The following is a 15885-nucleotide window of genomic DNA, read 5'->3' on the forward strand; positions in this document are numbered from 1 at the left end:
AAACATTATTGAAGGGGTTTTTCATGAGTATAACTTAAACTTTTCAAAATCCGGCTGATTAAACTATCTCATGCCACTCTTAATTGGTACGTTGTCATGAATTAAGTTTATTAGAAACTAAAATTGCTTAAATTGTTGAAAAAAAAACAAAATTTTAGTGATGAAAATTTAACGTTTTCAGCTGCTTGTAAAGTTTAAATTTGGGTTTGAAGTCTCCGTCGGCTTGTTGTCCTAGCATAATTCAGCATAAAAATTTTGATCCAAGTTTGATTGAGGGTTCTGGTAAAAAGCAAGTGAGAGAACGTGGTCCCAAATTACATTAATTTTAGGCGAATACCGCAACTAACTAACTCAAAATAGGCCGGTCAGTCATTTTCACTCTTTTTCTTAAACGTAATTAACTTGCCTCATTCGCGCCGAAACTTAACTTTAATTGACATCATCAAAGCCATAAATTGAACAAATTTGAGGCTGTCTGTTTACATTAGCGACCTGTTTTGTTTCTTGAGACCCCTTTAGCACACTTGTACCACAATTTTTCGCTTTTGTATTTATTTTTCCTTTAATTTCTTATCTTAAAAATTCTTTTCCCTTTGTCCACCTCACATTGAGGAGAGTAAAAAAATCCTAGTGGCATCGTTTTTATGGTGTAATGAGGAGTTTTTTAAGGTTCAGTATGCAGACCCAAAGTGTTTATTTTAGCCTAATTAGTCCGCATGCTAATTTGTAACTATCAAAAATAAAATTGAAACTTGATTGCCAATGAAAACTCCAAGGATTGGGAACAAAGAAAAAACAGCGAAGCTAAATTATAAACTTTATTAGTCACATTGGTGAAATTAGGGTCTTTTATATATTTTATTATCTTTTATTTCATAGAAAAAAAAATCTTTTAAAAAAATCGAAAATCCCTTTTATCGAAATGGAATGTGGAATATAAGAAGAACTGAAACTTAATAAAAAGCGACTGCAAAAACAAACACCATAATGGAGGATGTTAAAACAAACAAACTTAATTAAAGAACAATCATTAAATTAATCTCAACTACTAAAATGAATTTCTATTAATTGAATCTTTACGAGGCTAAAGTGTGCGCTGGATAGGCGCACAACTTTGTGTCTGTATATTCCTGGAGTCTAGAGACAAGCCTTCAAACTCTAAATATGTAAAAGAACTCAAAGAACAAAATTTCCGTGAATTCCTTGTAATGTAATTTTTGTCGGCACATTAACCTTGTTGCGAATATAAGTAGTTATTCCGGATTCCGCAAAGGTAAGCGGATTCCGCATTCCGCAAATATAAGTGGATTTTACAAAACTCTGCGGATTCTGCTTACAATTTATCGACTGAGCTTACAGTTTGCCGAATATGCTTACATTTTGCAGATTCCGCTTACATTTTGCGGATTTCATTTTTAGTTGCAGATTCCACGACTGCTTAAGCTTACTAAACACATTTTATGACGTGTTTATGGATTCCATAAACTGTTCCGGATTCCGCAAAATTTAATGCGGATTCCACAAACTTTGTTGCGGATTCCGCAAGATTGCCTGTTTTTTGAGCAATTTTGAGCAACTCAGTGTTTTAGCTATTATTCAGTGGAATTCAAAACAGCAATGAAGATCAAACAAAAATAGCAATGTTGCGGATTCCGCGACAAGTCTTTTATTGGCTTGTTGCGGAATTCGCTTACAACTCACAAAATTCATAGGTTGGACTCGTAATGATTCTAATGGATTATAATCGATTATTTTGTTGCAGAGACTGACTATAAAATTACCACTTTTCAACTACTATTTACGAGTAATCAGTGCAGGCTTACTTCCAAATATCGCATTTGGACTTTTGTAGGAGATCATAGCTTCCAAGTCTGCTACTTATGTTGTTATAGCAAGATAATTGCTATCCATTTTCCGAGTATTAACAGAAACAGTTCAGAAGTCTTCGCATATTCCGATACCAAGATATGGCACACTCGCATACCAAATTATTGGCAAGTTCAGAAGTAATTATGTTGCGCTGGAAAGATAAACGCGATCTATAAAAACCTATTAAGATCGGTCCGGACTGTGAATTCTTAGTCAACTGTTAACTTTGGCCAACTTTGAATATTTAAATATTAAGTCGCGGACCTCGACCAGTGAAATCCAGTTTTTGTTTGCTAAAAAATAACCAAGATAACACCCTGATGGGTCGACTTCTTCAAAAATTATCAGCAGCAGCATTTTTGCAGGGTTTAATTATCCCAAGCAGGGGCGAATTTTTATCCCAAGCAGATTATCTCAAGCCTGTTTGGAGAAAAAAAAACCTGGCAGATTTTTGCCTGCTTTGGTAAAAAAAATTTCTGCTCCGCAGGCAAAATTTTGAAAAGCCGGCCAAAAAAGACGTTTTTTTGGCACTTTCTGGAACATTTTTGACCAAACAAAAAAATTGCGTTTTTTTCTGCGCCGGCTCCCACCTCAAAATTAGCATATATTGGCGCCGAAGGCGCCTGTAGAATATTTTTAGGTCCGTCACCAAAAATGAATATCTCAAAATAGTACAAAGGGGGACCCTTTGGGTCGGCAGGGGGTCGAATCCCTGAAAAATAAAGGCGTCGTCTCCCCTCCCCCCCACCTCCCTAAATCTATCCCTGATCCCAACCAATGTTTTTTAATATAAAGCTTTTAAAATGTCCTTTTTAAAATGAAACAACTTGCGAAGCAAAGATAGAAGTCTATGACTCAACTCTTGCCCGTTTGCTAGATTCAGTAGCTATCATATGGAATTATATTTCGTTCTACTTTCAATCCAAGCGCCCACAAAGGAGATCAATAACTTTCACTTCTATTCAGTAAAAGTTCGTCGCTTTTTACATAAAACTTTTTCATGGTCCTTGATTTTCAAATTGAATTGCTGTCGAAATGGTTTCCTACATGATGAAAAATTATTACCAATCTAAAACTGTTTCACAACTAACTTCATTTAAGTACGGTGAGTCTAATTTAAGGGGGTTTAGTTTAAGATAAATTTAAGCTCTTTTCGCCATTAAAATTTTTAAGTGGATAAATCTGGTCACTTATGAAAAGATCTACGCCGAAATGTGAAAGACTTTACAATTTTTCCTATGTTTCCCTTTCTCTCTACAATTATTTGTCAGATTGCAAAATTTACGGAGAATATCCGAATTTGATTTAAATTAGTCACTCTAAAGAAACTCAAATCTTTTGGTTCTTTTGATTAGGAGTAGTAGAACAACAAACAATTTCCCACAGACGAAAAAATTGTAATTGTAAGACCTTTTTTTTGAATTTTATCCAGTTTTTTGATATTATTTGTTTCTGGCATTTTTTTGACAGACATCATGCTTTAGATGTGAAAAAGACTGCTTGTATATCAGGGCAAAGCCCTGAATGTTCCGACTGTCGCTTATTTCATATCGAATAGTTTTTGGGAACAAAAAATTATGAAAGTCCATGAAAATTTTGGACAATAATGAAGTGTGAAACTTTGAGCCGTATGAAATTATTACGACCGATTAGCTAGCCTCAATTCAATGAAGAGCGATTTTGTTGTGCGGGATTATTCACCATGCATAAATAACTCGCGTTACTCTTGCTCTCAGCATTGTGAATAAACTCTTCAAAGCGCGCTTAATTCAGACCAGAACATGGCCAAGTTGGCAATTTCATATCCCCAGAATTTTACAAAAAATGATCGGAGGTAAAAACATCTTTTTAAGTTTGAGCTCAAGAAGTCAATATCTTCAATGGAGTATAAAAAAAAATTTATTGAAAACTATTATTTCGATCGGCGAAAATTGTTTTAACAAAACACCACACGGAACATGAATATTCTGTTTTCTTTGAAAAAAAGTAGAAAAAAATGCTGCTATATAAATTGAATTTCCGCGTAAACGTATATGTAATTTACTGCTCCCGGCTGAACAGCAGTGTTACGTGGTAGTTCATCAATTGCTACTTGCCCGGGTTGACCAAAAACTTCTTATCATACAATTCAATACATTTCCATACGTACAAAGTATTGTATGAAATCTCTATGATAAGCATTGTTCCATTTATGAAAATTGTATGACAAGTATTTTTCCATGAACCAAAAATTTGTTTTTTTTCTAAATTTAATATCTGAAAAATTTTGGGTTGTGTTCGTGACCGAACGCAAGTGACAAAGACCTTGGCTTGTTCAAAGCACCAAAGATTGGACATTCTTGCAACTGCAATGAATAGAAACGACCTGAATTGTTTCAGAGCTGTTTTTCACAAATGATATAACGAATGTAACAAACTTTTTAATTTTTGGCAAAAATTTTCAACGATAATTATTTTCAAAATTTGAGTTTTAAATTTATCAGACAATAATCAAGGCATGCATAGACATGCCAAACAAAACAAATAAATTTCCAGCGTTTTTCAAAAAATATAATCAGCAAAAAGCAGAAACAAATCCACATTAGTGTATCCAGGACAACGTCCTACATACATAAAATAAAATTTTGCATTGAAAAATTTAGAGGCAATTTCAAAATCACTCGAAGTTTTCCAAAACTATTTGGAAAAACTTTTGAGTCGCCATCAAAAAAATGGTAGTCCTACATTTTCTCTATGTAAAAATTGTATGATAAGCATTTTTTCAAAAAACTAAAACCTCGGTTTTTCATCACCAGACTGTTTTTATTAGAATCAAAGAGCCGCAAAAGTTATTTTAAATATTTTTAAACTATTTTTCGAAATTTTACGATTATTGCATGATAAGCATTTTTCCATACACTTGATGAATGGAATTGTATGATAAGCCCATTTTTGGTGTATCGAGGTCAACCCGGGTGATACATACATATATATGAGTTTCAAATCGGTAGCTCAACGAGACTGTTAGTATCACGACTTAAAGTTAAATGTTCCAATTTCCAATCTCTTGATCAAAAAACTGTAACTAAAAAAGAATGTTTCACAAAATCGGGAAAAAATCGATTTTTTCAAAATTTTGATTATTTTGCCCCACTTGCTATTTTAAGCATAAGGTGATAAATTATACGTTTGATAACGCAATAAACAATCAAATTCTGTCTAAATTTTTTTTAGAATCATTCATTTTGTCGTTCACAACTTGATAGGACAAAATATAGTGCGCGTTATTAGTGCAAAACTGAAAAAATCGGGCGTTTCAGACTCTCGTAACATTTTAAAAAGCGGCCGATGAATACATTTTTTTTCAATTTTGAGCTCATTGGATTTAAAAAATGAGCTCATGGCATTAAGAAAAACTTGAAAAAAAGTGTTCCTGAAGAAAACCACCCCGAACACATATTCCAACAGTTGGAATAAAAAAAAATCCGTGATATACAAAAAAGTCTACTAAATTGAAGTTCAGCAGTTATCTCTGTTTGAATGCCTCAGAAAGTTTTACTGACTTCGGGGAGTCTCAATCAAAATTGAATTTGAATCATATCAATCAATAAAGATGCACGTAATATAGGAACTGACTGGTTATGGAATTGTAGAATTCACAAAGCTCTTTTTTTTGTTCGCCCTTTTTCGTAACTTTGTTTCCTAACTCTGAAGCCAACCTTGCAAGGCAAAATGTGTATTTTGTCAATTGTAAGCGGTTTCTGCAATCAGCCAAAAACAAAATAGTCCGCGAGTTGTAAGCGGAATTCGCCAATTGTAGGCAGAATTCGCATAAACTTGCGAATTAATATACATTTGCAGAATTTGCTTACATTTGCGGAATCCTGAACAAATAGCTACAATCCCTTGTTGCGGAATCCGCAACAAAATTTATGTGCCGACGAAACTTACGTTATAGGTGATGGAATTACGTTATAGTGATCTAAATGGAATCCCCTTACAATTTAAAACATGTTTAAAGACATGTCTCTTGAATCCAGGAACAAACAGACACCAAATTGTGCGCCTAATCAATGCGCAGTTTGGCCTCGTAATGAAGCTAAAAAAATATACAAATTTTTTTGATGTGTATTCATAATCTGAATTGCCATGGCACCATAGGATTCAGACGGCTCCCTTTGATCTGTTTGCCCTTTTTTTGTTGCAATTTTGCTTGCTAACTCTAAAACAAAGCTGAAAAAAAGTTAGACAGAAGGTTTTTTTAACGGGTTTTGATAATCAATCATACTAGCTCTTCCATTGCAAAATCGAAGAGTAGGTGAGAAAGAAACGTAAAATAAAAAAACAAAGTTGTTTGATTATGAGTGCAGTTTTGTCAAGATTTTGTTTTGGGCTGTCATTTGTGGAATGAAAGCCATTTAATTTTCAATATGAGCATATCAGTTGAATTTGTTCCTGTTCAAAAATTTTTTTTGGACAGATTAAAAGACTAGTCTGTCAACACGCGTTCGAAATGGTTGAATTATTCTTAGAAACTTCAATAATAAAATTTATATAAAATTTACTTATAATCATTTTTTCTCAAAAAAATTTACTGCTAGACGAAAAACATGTTCAACAAAACTTGCTTAGGAATTTGCTGAAATTAGTATGGACCTATTTGTTCTTCGAAAACCAAGGCCACAATCTCGGCGAGCAAATTTATTGGCTCAATTTTTGGCTCAATTTAGTTGTTAAAACAACCCTAAATTTTCATCATAAAATTGAATTCAAACTGAACGTCTTACTCACTCAGGCAAAAATAAAAAAGATTATAATGCAAAACGTTTTAAATCAATTTTCTAACAAAAAATAGGCCGTTATATCTGTAAGATTCGAAGAATTGCCCTCTAGGCGGTGTATGTCTCAATTTACTACGCCGCAGAAAATATCCGTTTGGCACGAAGTTTGGAGGGGCGTCGGAAACTTAACACTACTCACAATCCCGAAAAGTTTTGTTTGGTCGCAAGTTACTCTTAATTGTATTCATATAATTAACTATTTTGGTGATGCACTATATTTTTTCCTTGAGTCGCAACTATTTTGATCAACGTACGTCAATTCAACTAAATGTTCAAAAAAACTTAACATTTAGCGGATAATATAGTTTAACAATTTACTTAAAAGAACGGTTTCACGGTCGCTTTTGACAATTGCCACTAGCAGTTCGTTTCTTTTATTACTGTATTTTTCCTTAATTGCTATCTTGGATAGCTAAATTTTGTTTCTCACTATTTTCATCGAACTAACAGAGAACCAACTGACCACTTATAATCGTTCTCTTACTTTGAGAACCAACTAATAGACAGACTCATTTTCAATAATTGATCTGATTCTTGGAGACTCTCCGGTACATTCTTGTTCTTTTACTTCGTTTTCCCTTTTTTGTAAGTCTCGCATTTCCTGTCAATTCTGGCATCTGCTTATTTCACTCCTTCTCAAACGTTTTATAACTCGATCTGTCCCCCTGTCAACACTAATAATTGACAAGTGCCAAGATTCTTTTAACCAATTTTTTAGATACGGGTAAAGGTGAGGTAGGCGTCACTATGTTATGTTACTCAGTGAGCCTCCCAAGACCAAATTGCCTCCCAAGACTCAGTGATCTCCATACCAAATTGCACAAATAAAAACATTTTGCTTTTAGCAAAAGACTAATCTTATTTTGTCTGAATCATTTTTCGTCTAAATTCAACTGAACTGGTTTTGAAAGCACTAACAACATTGAGCAGCAGGAAAGTTTACCAAAACGTCCGGTGGCTCTCAGTCATTTCCGCACCCAAAAGAAGTCAGTTCCGGAAATGACTGCTTTTGAGGCGAAAATGACTAGGGCGGAAATGCCTGAATTTTACCGGGGGAGAATTGGATGGGCAAATATCGTTCCACTTCAGAACTTTGACTTCTTTACAACACCTAGCTTAGATTTATTTTTTGACTACCAATTATATTTTGACAAACCAACAGAGTCAACAGATAGTGAACAAAAAACCTGCCTAATAAGAGTTTTCCTAGACACAATCTTCCAAAAAAAAGTCATGAAAAACAGAACATAATGTACAAAAACAAAGTCATGCTTTTTGAGAACGCTACAGAGAAATTATTTAGCCCATCGCATAAACTTTAAAGCCTCTCAATAAACTTAGCAGTCGCAACGTTTCCAAAAGGTTTGAAGTTATAAAACCAATAAAAGATGTTGCTAAATTTCAGAGTTTGTTACCAGTAACAATGAATTCAGTGGAATGGGCAGAGCCCCTGATTATCCAGATGAAAAATCGGCAATTCCCGGTTGTCCAACTGAAGAAGATGAGGACCCTGACACCACTGGAACTCTATCAAGTGTGCCTCTCCATGGCTCTGAGCACATTCTCCAACACGGGCGAGATCAAAAACGTTACTCTTTCATGTGTTATACTGATGGCTAAGGAACATTTTTTGCAGATGGGCGCAATACCATCAGATCAACTCCCAGCTAGTAAGTCAACCCATTCTGAAAGCGCAAAAGATTTATCACTGGGTACATATGTTTCATTAAAAGATGGCGGTAAAAATTCCACTCTGGTCAATTCATTTAAAGGCCTTTCTTTATGTTTACTTCGACGCTTATAAGGTAACTTTTGATGAAAAAAAAACATTTGAAAAAAATTTTGAAAAAAAAAATTTCACCCGCTCTCAACAAACCACAAAAAAGAAACATTGACCAAAAAATGAAACATTTTGTGCTTATCAACGCAATATTTAGATCAATTAGCTATAGCCTCAATTCAATTTGGAATGATTTTTAAGCCTGAGTAGTTCATCGCCTTAGACGTTCGTTTAAGTGTTTGGGCATCGTGCATCTTTTTTCAACACTCACATCACACATGCATGTCTCTCAGCTGCTGCTTTCTCTGATGTTTGCTGTCTTGAATACATTTTCTTGCGCGTTTTCTACCACACTTTTGGGCTGATGTTCCTCGTCATGAACATAAGGTTCAGATCAGATGGCAAGTGGTTTTGACCACTGCCTGCCGCTTCCACAAATCGCCTCTATAATGAACTCCAATTTAGACATTGGTACTCTGGTTTCAAGGCTGCATCACTTTCAGTCGCCTTTTTTTCATGCTGCTCTCAATGGATATATCCATTGAGAGCAGCATGAAAAAAAGGCGACTGAAAGTGATGCAGCCTTGAAACCAGAGTACCAATGTCTAAATTGGAGTTCCTTATAGAGGCGATTTGTGGAGCGGTTTGAGCGGTTTTTTTAGACAATTACGCTCAAAATCTTGCTTCAAAATGAGCGATTTGAGCGGTTTTTGAGGGTTTTTTTAAGATAAACCGCTCAAAACCGTTCAAATCTTGCGCGGTTTTTGAGCGGTTTTTTTAGATAAACCGTTCAAAAACCGCTCAAACCGCTCATTTTGAAGCAAGATTTTGAGCGTAATTGTCTAAAAAAACCGCTCAAATCTTGCTTCAAATTAGGTGAAAAATCTCGACTCGGGTAAGCATATACAAGTATCAAAATTGTGTCGAATTTGCAAATATGCCCAAACATGTTTTATAGTCATTTAAACAGTCGATAACTTTATAGTGGTTTTCAAATTGACTGATTAAACAATTTCATCGGAAATGTTATATTTTGGCAGGTTGGGATGGAAAAGTTTGTGAGGAAGATACAGACGAATGCGACACCCACTCTCCTTGTGCCCGAGAGAACGCCACCCGAGACTGCGAAAACCTCCCAGGCAGTTACAACTGTCACTGCAAGTTCGGCTACACAGAACCACATTGTGACTCCGTGCTCGACTTCTGCGAAGAAGGACCCTGCAAGAACAACGCCTCTTGCGAATCCACTGACATTGTCGGGTTCAATTGCACATGCATTCCTGGATTCACAGGTAGATAAGATTTTTTGGTCTTTCCATAATCCCACGTCACACATAACGACATTGATACATTTAATTAGGCTACAACATTTGCATTATTTTAAGAGTTTCAACAAACTAATAAACATCAACCCTCGAAGAAATCACTTGAGGGGTGAGGATGGTAATTTGATACGAAGTAAAAGTTCTTTTGCCATGTGTAGGCGAGACATGCGAGACGAACATTGACGAGAGCGAGGGAAACGACTGTGTGTCGGGATCCACATGTGTAGACGGAACCAACCAGTACACATGTGACTGCATTGGCACAGGGTTCAGGGGTCAGTTCTGCGATGAGTCATGTGTCAACTCAAGTGCGTGCGAGAATTCTGCCAGTTGTCTTTTCAATCAAACTTCCGATGAGTTCTTCTGCGACTGCAGCTCAAATTTTCAAGGTGGGTACAATTTTTTTTCGAAGCTCGGGAAGGACAATATATTACGCGGTGTACACAAAAGCGCAACTTTCAATCTAAGCCCTCAATAAAAAGCTAGTAATTATCTTCAAGATAAGCTCTTTCCATGATTTTACAAGAAAAAAAATGAAACGGAAACATAGTGCCCATCAAATTACGTTTTACGTAGCCCAACAAATTTTAGGAAGGGTATATTCTCCAAAAAATTGACCAAATTGTTTAAAAATAGTTTTTAAAGAAAAACTGGCTTTTTATATAGTAAAAACTACCTTTTTTATCTATAAAACAAAACAAAATTTATACTATGTTTTGGAGAGTATACCTTTTTTTTTAAAGTATGTTGGGCTACGTAAGAGGCTCACTTTGATGTATTTATGTCAGTAATTGACCTGGTAGCTTTGGCGTAATATTCGATTGACTAAAAAAAGCCAAAAATGATCGATTTTTAGGGTAAAATTTTGGGCCCGAATTTATCAAAACAAATTGCATCATATTAATTCTGTTTAAACTCTCGGCAATTTTCGTCTTCATCAATTTGTAGCTCAAATCAACCCAATTTGACAAAAACGCGCTTTAAATTTCTAGTTTAATGCGTTTTGTCCGGATAACTTAAATCAGCACTGTATGTAATTGAGTAACAAACATTTAAGTGAAATAGATTTCAGCTGAAGTCAACACAAAAATTGTTAATTCTGAGACACCTGAAACGTGATATAGTCGACTTTCTTAAAAAGCGTGGTTTTTATTGTTTAGTGACTACCTGAAAACATTTTTGATAGTCTTGTAATATGATTTTACTTCTAGTTCAATTATGCTCGGAGCAACTTTCGGGTGGAGACAACGATGACGGCAAACTTCTAACGGCAGGAGCTGCTCTGCTTGCAATTCTAATTATAGTAGTAGTCGTAATAATAATCATTGTTGTAACAATAATAATCATTGTTGTATCCCTTTTGTATTCCTGGAAGGGAGCGGTTTTCCGTGAAGACTTGAACAGCTCAATTGTTGGTCCTTTCAATTGTGGTTAAATCGTTTTAATCTTAACAATTTTAGTTCCAATTCAAAACCCTATTGAGTAACTAAGCTTTTATCGCCACTTCTTTTGCAATTATATTACTGGAATATGGCCGACTGAGTGCTAAGGCAAGCAAGTTTTCAGGTCGAACATCAGCATGCTAACTTATTGCTTGATCTGATGTGAAAATCACGTTCCTGCAAAGAACCCGTCTTTAAAATTTTCGTTTTCATTAAAATTAATAGCCTTAGCCTCATGTTATTGTGAGAAAGTTCTGCTCTTTGTCAAACTATTTAAGAAACGCAAAAAATGTCCAAAATCATGAGACTAAACCCTCACAAAAAATATCTTTTATTAGCTTTATATATTAAGCGTTTATTTACTTTGAGCAGAACAATCAACCAAATTGCATTTCAAATAAAAAAACAACATTTTTTCAGTTTTTCTATTGACTAGCGTGATTTCATCGCAATTGATGTAATTATTACTTAATTGGGTTTGCTTATCTGGTTTTTTACTGACACATCGGTTCGCTGAACGCTACCCCAATTCAAAGTTCAACAATAGAGGCAAAACTAGCCCATTGTTCTATTAGTTTACCATTAGAATGCTACTAACAGTAAATTTTTTATCTTTTAATTTTTAAGCTATATAGTTTGTAAATTATTGGATCAAAAAATTTCGAAAAAAAGTTTCGAAGGTTGCTGAACAAAAATTCTTAAAAGGTTGAACACGTAAAACAGTATTATAAAACTCTTATCAGAAGTCTATAATCATATTGGAACAGAAGTTGAAAAATTATAATGTTTAGTCATTCAAAGCACTAATTTGTATAACTATTATTTCTGATTCAGTTTTTAAGAACATATCAAAACTTGCCCACATAAACTTTCTTGAAACATTTGGGAATAGTCCTGGAATTAACAACACGATTACTGGACATCAATTTGATGGGAATTGATAACAAAACCTCATGGCAAGGTCGGATAATAACATTGAACAAAGTTTCTCAATTACTTGACGGTGGCGTCCCTCTTGATAGAAGGAACGAATGTTGAAAAATCATTTTCAGTCATTTACAGCCAATCAGAATTATGTATTCAAAAATCTCAGAGAAACCTCCAAAATCTCACAACAAGCAAAAAATTCCAGGCCATGAAAGTTAATACTGACCGATTACAATGCTGATGTGAATCATCCGGACAGAACGAATTAAACAAAAAAACCTAAAATTGCGTTGTGTTAAGACAAAAAATGATGAAGACAAAACTTGCTGCAATTTATTTTGTAAAATTCGGGTCCAAAAAATAACCCCAAAAACGATCCTTTTCAGTTTTTTTTTGTTAAGCGAAATAATCGCCAAAATTATTGGTTCAATTACAGTCAAAATTCTATAAAAATGAGTCTCCAAGTAGCCTAACAAAATTTAAGGACTTATTCTTCAAAAGATTGGGATAAAAAATTTGAGCCATCTTTGCTTGTTGAACTGAAATTTTGTTTTCTTTGATCCATTTACATCAAAATATAGCAATTAAATTAAGCAAACGGAAAATGGGATGCAAGCCATTGTCAAAATTGAATAAAAAACTAACTCTCTAAATCATTCAAACAATTAAACAACTACCTTTACAGAAAAATACAAAAGTTGTAGAACCATTTTAAATTTGGGGTACAATTTCAAAGCACACAACCACGCCGTTAAACAGTCAATCAAATTCACTTACAGAGTCGACTTTCAATTACGGTTAAAATTGCCTCAAATCAAAAGAAAAAAAAATCGATGAGCTAAAGACAGTAAATTATGTGCTTTGGAATGTGAGCCGTCGAAAAATGTTTTGGCAAACTATTGTTCGACTATACAAGTTTCCTCAAATCAATTTCTTTACAACTATGAAAAACGAAACCCGACCGGTTTTTTCTGAACCCCAAAGCATTTTTCCAAACAGCTCATTTTTTTCTGGCGTTCTTTACCTTTAAAACAAGCGTGAAGGGGCCTGAAAGTAGTCGAGGCTTCATAACAAGGATAATTATACATTTACATACATACAGGACAAAAAAGAACAATGCCCGGCCGTAACTCGAATCTTAAGCCTGCCCTTTGCAAAAACCTTAATCGCGGTAAAAACTGTAGTTCCCGATTGCAAGTAATTTGCTCGTGCAAATGAAAACAAAGCAGAGACAGAACACATACAAGCAAAATACAATTTCATCAACGGTACAATTATTCGAACAAAAAATCAACACAGAGGCGAAGCTGCACTTCGCAAACACTAGCCAGAGCACGACAAAAAAACAGCTTTTTAAATCGCGAGATATATTGAGTTAGAATTATTCTGAAATCGCGTTTTTATTTTGCTGTTGTTTGAAACAAAGATTTTTTTTCGGTTTATTTGATGAATTAAAAATGCATCAACTGTATTACTTATTACTACTCGAATGTCAAAGCAAATGCAATCAAAAAGCATGAAAGGTGCCACTTTTGCGAATATTTTCGACTTAGGTTAGAAAAAAAGAATATTTATACTATTGCACTCTTAAGAACGCTAGTGTATAAACACTGACGGTGGGAGCTTTGGCACCCCCGAAAAACCCGAGTTATTTCCAGTTTTTGAGCCAGAAACAAAATTATCTTTGTTTGTAGTATTGAAAGGGCTTTCACCAGAATGAAATTTAGTACAGCATAATATTGTGTACTGGTACAGATTGTGTAATGGTACTGATATTGTGTACTGGTACTTAAAACTAGCGACTCCGCCTCTGATTGAAACTATTTAGCTGTTTCAGAAAAATTTTGGGAATATGAAAAAAAAGTTGCAGAAACACTTTCAATTTGGGGTACAAATATCAAAAAACTCTGGGGAGAAAAAAACTGACCCAAGAAAAGGACATTACGTTGATTGAAAATAATTCTTCAACTATGATAGTAACTAAGATATAATTTGGAAGAAAGTTTTTGAACATTGTTTTAAGCCTTGATCTCTTCGGTCAGATCATTTCACACTTCAAAGATCTCAATAGCTCGACATTGTGCTATTAATTAGAAATGCAACTTTGAAGAATCAAATTATTCCTTTCGAGTAAAAGACACAACTTCAACCTTCTCTTTTCCCTGTTCAACCGAGATTTTTCAGTGTTTTGGAAAGCAAATTTTAGGAAGCATGTTTCAGAAGCAAATTTAACTTTTAGTTTTCATAATTTTCCAGTTAGCTGACCGGAGAAAAAAAAGTTGAACTTTTCCAGACAGCTGACTCACTTTTCATCGAGGAGTAGTACATGAAAATTCATCTCTTCACTCTGGTGTCATTTTGAATGGTTAAAGTTTCTTCGGGAATGGTTGTCACGTTATGTTAGTACTTCTGAGAAGGTTGATAGCTTGGTTTTGGTTGTTAGTTTCGTCGTCCCATCTAAGTCTCACACTGCAACCCCAGCCAAGTTGCCCAGGGTTTCTCTGGGCCGAAGGGGGCCCCCGATTCCAGGAAATAAGACGTGATTCTTGTTGCGGAGCACGTTTCGGTGAATCACCAAGCCGCCAAACAGAGAAAGGATAGCAGAGCTATGTTGGTGGTGTCTTAAGTCGTCTATACAGTATATGAAAAACACTAGACATAGGAACTGCTTAGGTTTTATTGCCGAAGCTATGAGCTAGTGTTGTGTGACGACACTGCTCATCAGAAGCGAGCAAAGTAGTTTTTGTATCCCGATCGTTAAATTCAGTTTGGTCAGATGGAATATTTTTAACAAGGAAAAAAGGTTAACTAGTTTAGTTAACAAAACACAATAATATTGAAAATGAAAATTGTGGACAGTTTTTTTAGTGATAACGATCAATGAAATTCTTAAAAGGGAACATGATCAGACCAGTTTCTCTGAATATCTAGAGAAATTTCCAAAAAATATTTGAACGTAAATTAGTTTTAAGCAAAGCTGTGCTTTCCAAACACTTGCGAAAACAAGACAAAAAGGCAGCTCTAGAGTTTTAAAAATTGCAATGAGGAAAAGTAAAAATACCCTCGAATTAGTAAAAAAAATTCTGCGAAGTCTCGGACTATAAAAGAGTCGTCACTACATTCATCAACTCTTTTAAAATGTAATAGATCGGTAATTTCGGCGAAAATCTTTCGTCCTCTGTTGAACTTGTGCATGAAATAAACGAGTAAATTTGATCGTCTACGTTGTATCATGATAATCCAATTGAAAAATGAATTTAACTAACGATCCCCAATGTTTTTTAAATGAAATTATTGTTAGCTCATAGAAACAATACGCAAAATAAGATTTTTTAGAGCTCCCAAGAGAACTCGGAAAACAATTTGATCGACCAAAAAAGCAAATACCTCTAACTTCTGAGCAAGACCGACGAAAATGAAAAAACTATTTGACTTCTGTTGGAACGGATAATTACAGCATTAGAAAAGCAGAATATATATTACATTTCAATCATAACATTTGAATTTTATGCCTTTCAGACTATACGACTCCAAAAAACAAGCAATTTCTTTCATACAATTTTTTGACCAAATTATCAATTAGCCGATACTTGTTAAGTTTAACAGATGTTATAGTGTCACGATTAATGTGTTTTATTACATGTATGCAGTTTAGGAGCTCGATGTAGTCTGACAAGACCTCTTGAAATCATCATCATAATCACATTTCATTTTCAATCTTA

At 34.7% G+C, this 15885-nt stretch overlaps 1 protein-coding gene across 1 annotated transcript; it reads left to right on the plus strand.

Moving 5' to 3' along the window:
• Positions 1–8038: 8038 nt before the first annotated feature.
• Positions 8039–14486, plus strand: LOC134855014 (fibropellin-1-like). The gene is made up of 5 exons (XM_063871394.1): positions 8039–8359; positions 9510–9761; positions 9953–10183; positions 11006–11106; positions 14457–14486. The coding sequence occupies exons 1-5, from the start codon at positions 8113–8115 to the stop codon at positions 14484–14486; spliced, it is 861 nt and encodes a 286-aa protein (XP_063727464.1). The 5' UTR covers positions 8039–8112.
• The last annotated feature ends 1399 nt before the right edge of the window (positions 14487–15885 follow it).

This window comes from Symsagittifera roscoffensis, chromosome 10 (assembly GCF_963678635.1).
Source record: "Symsagittifera roscoffensis chromosome 10, txSymRosc1.1, whole genome shotgun sequence".
Lineage (NCBI taxonomy): Eukaryota > Metazoa > Xenacoelomorpha > Acoela > Convolutidae > Symsagittifera > Symsagittifera roscoffensis.

Coding starts and splice junctions, on each gene's coding strand:
- LOC134855014 (XM_063871394.1), top strand. CDS start 8,113: ATGAATTCAGTGGAATGGGCAGAGCCCCTGATTATCCAGATGAAAAAT. Junction 8,360..9,509: donor ATCAGATCAACTCCCAGCTA/GTAAGTCAACCC, acceptor ATATTTTGGCAG/GTTGGGATGGAAAAGTTTGT. Junction 10,184..11,005: donor CTGCAGCTCAAATTTTCAAG/GTGGGTACAATT, acceptor TTTTACTTCTAG/TTCAATTATGCTCGGAGCAA.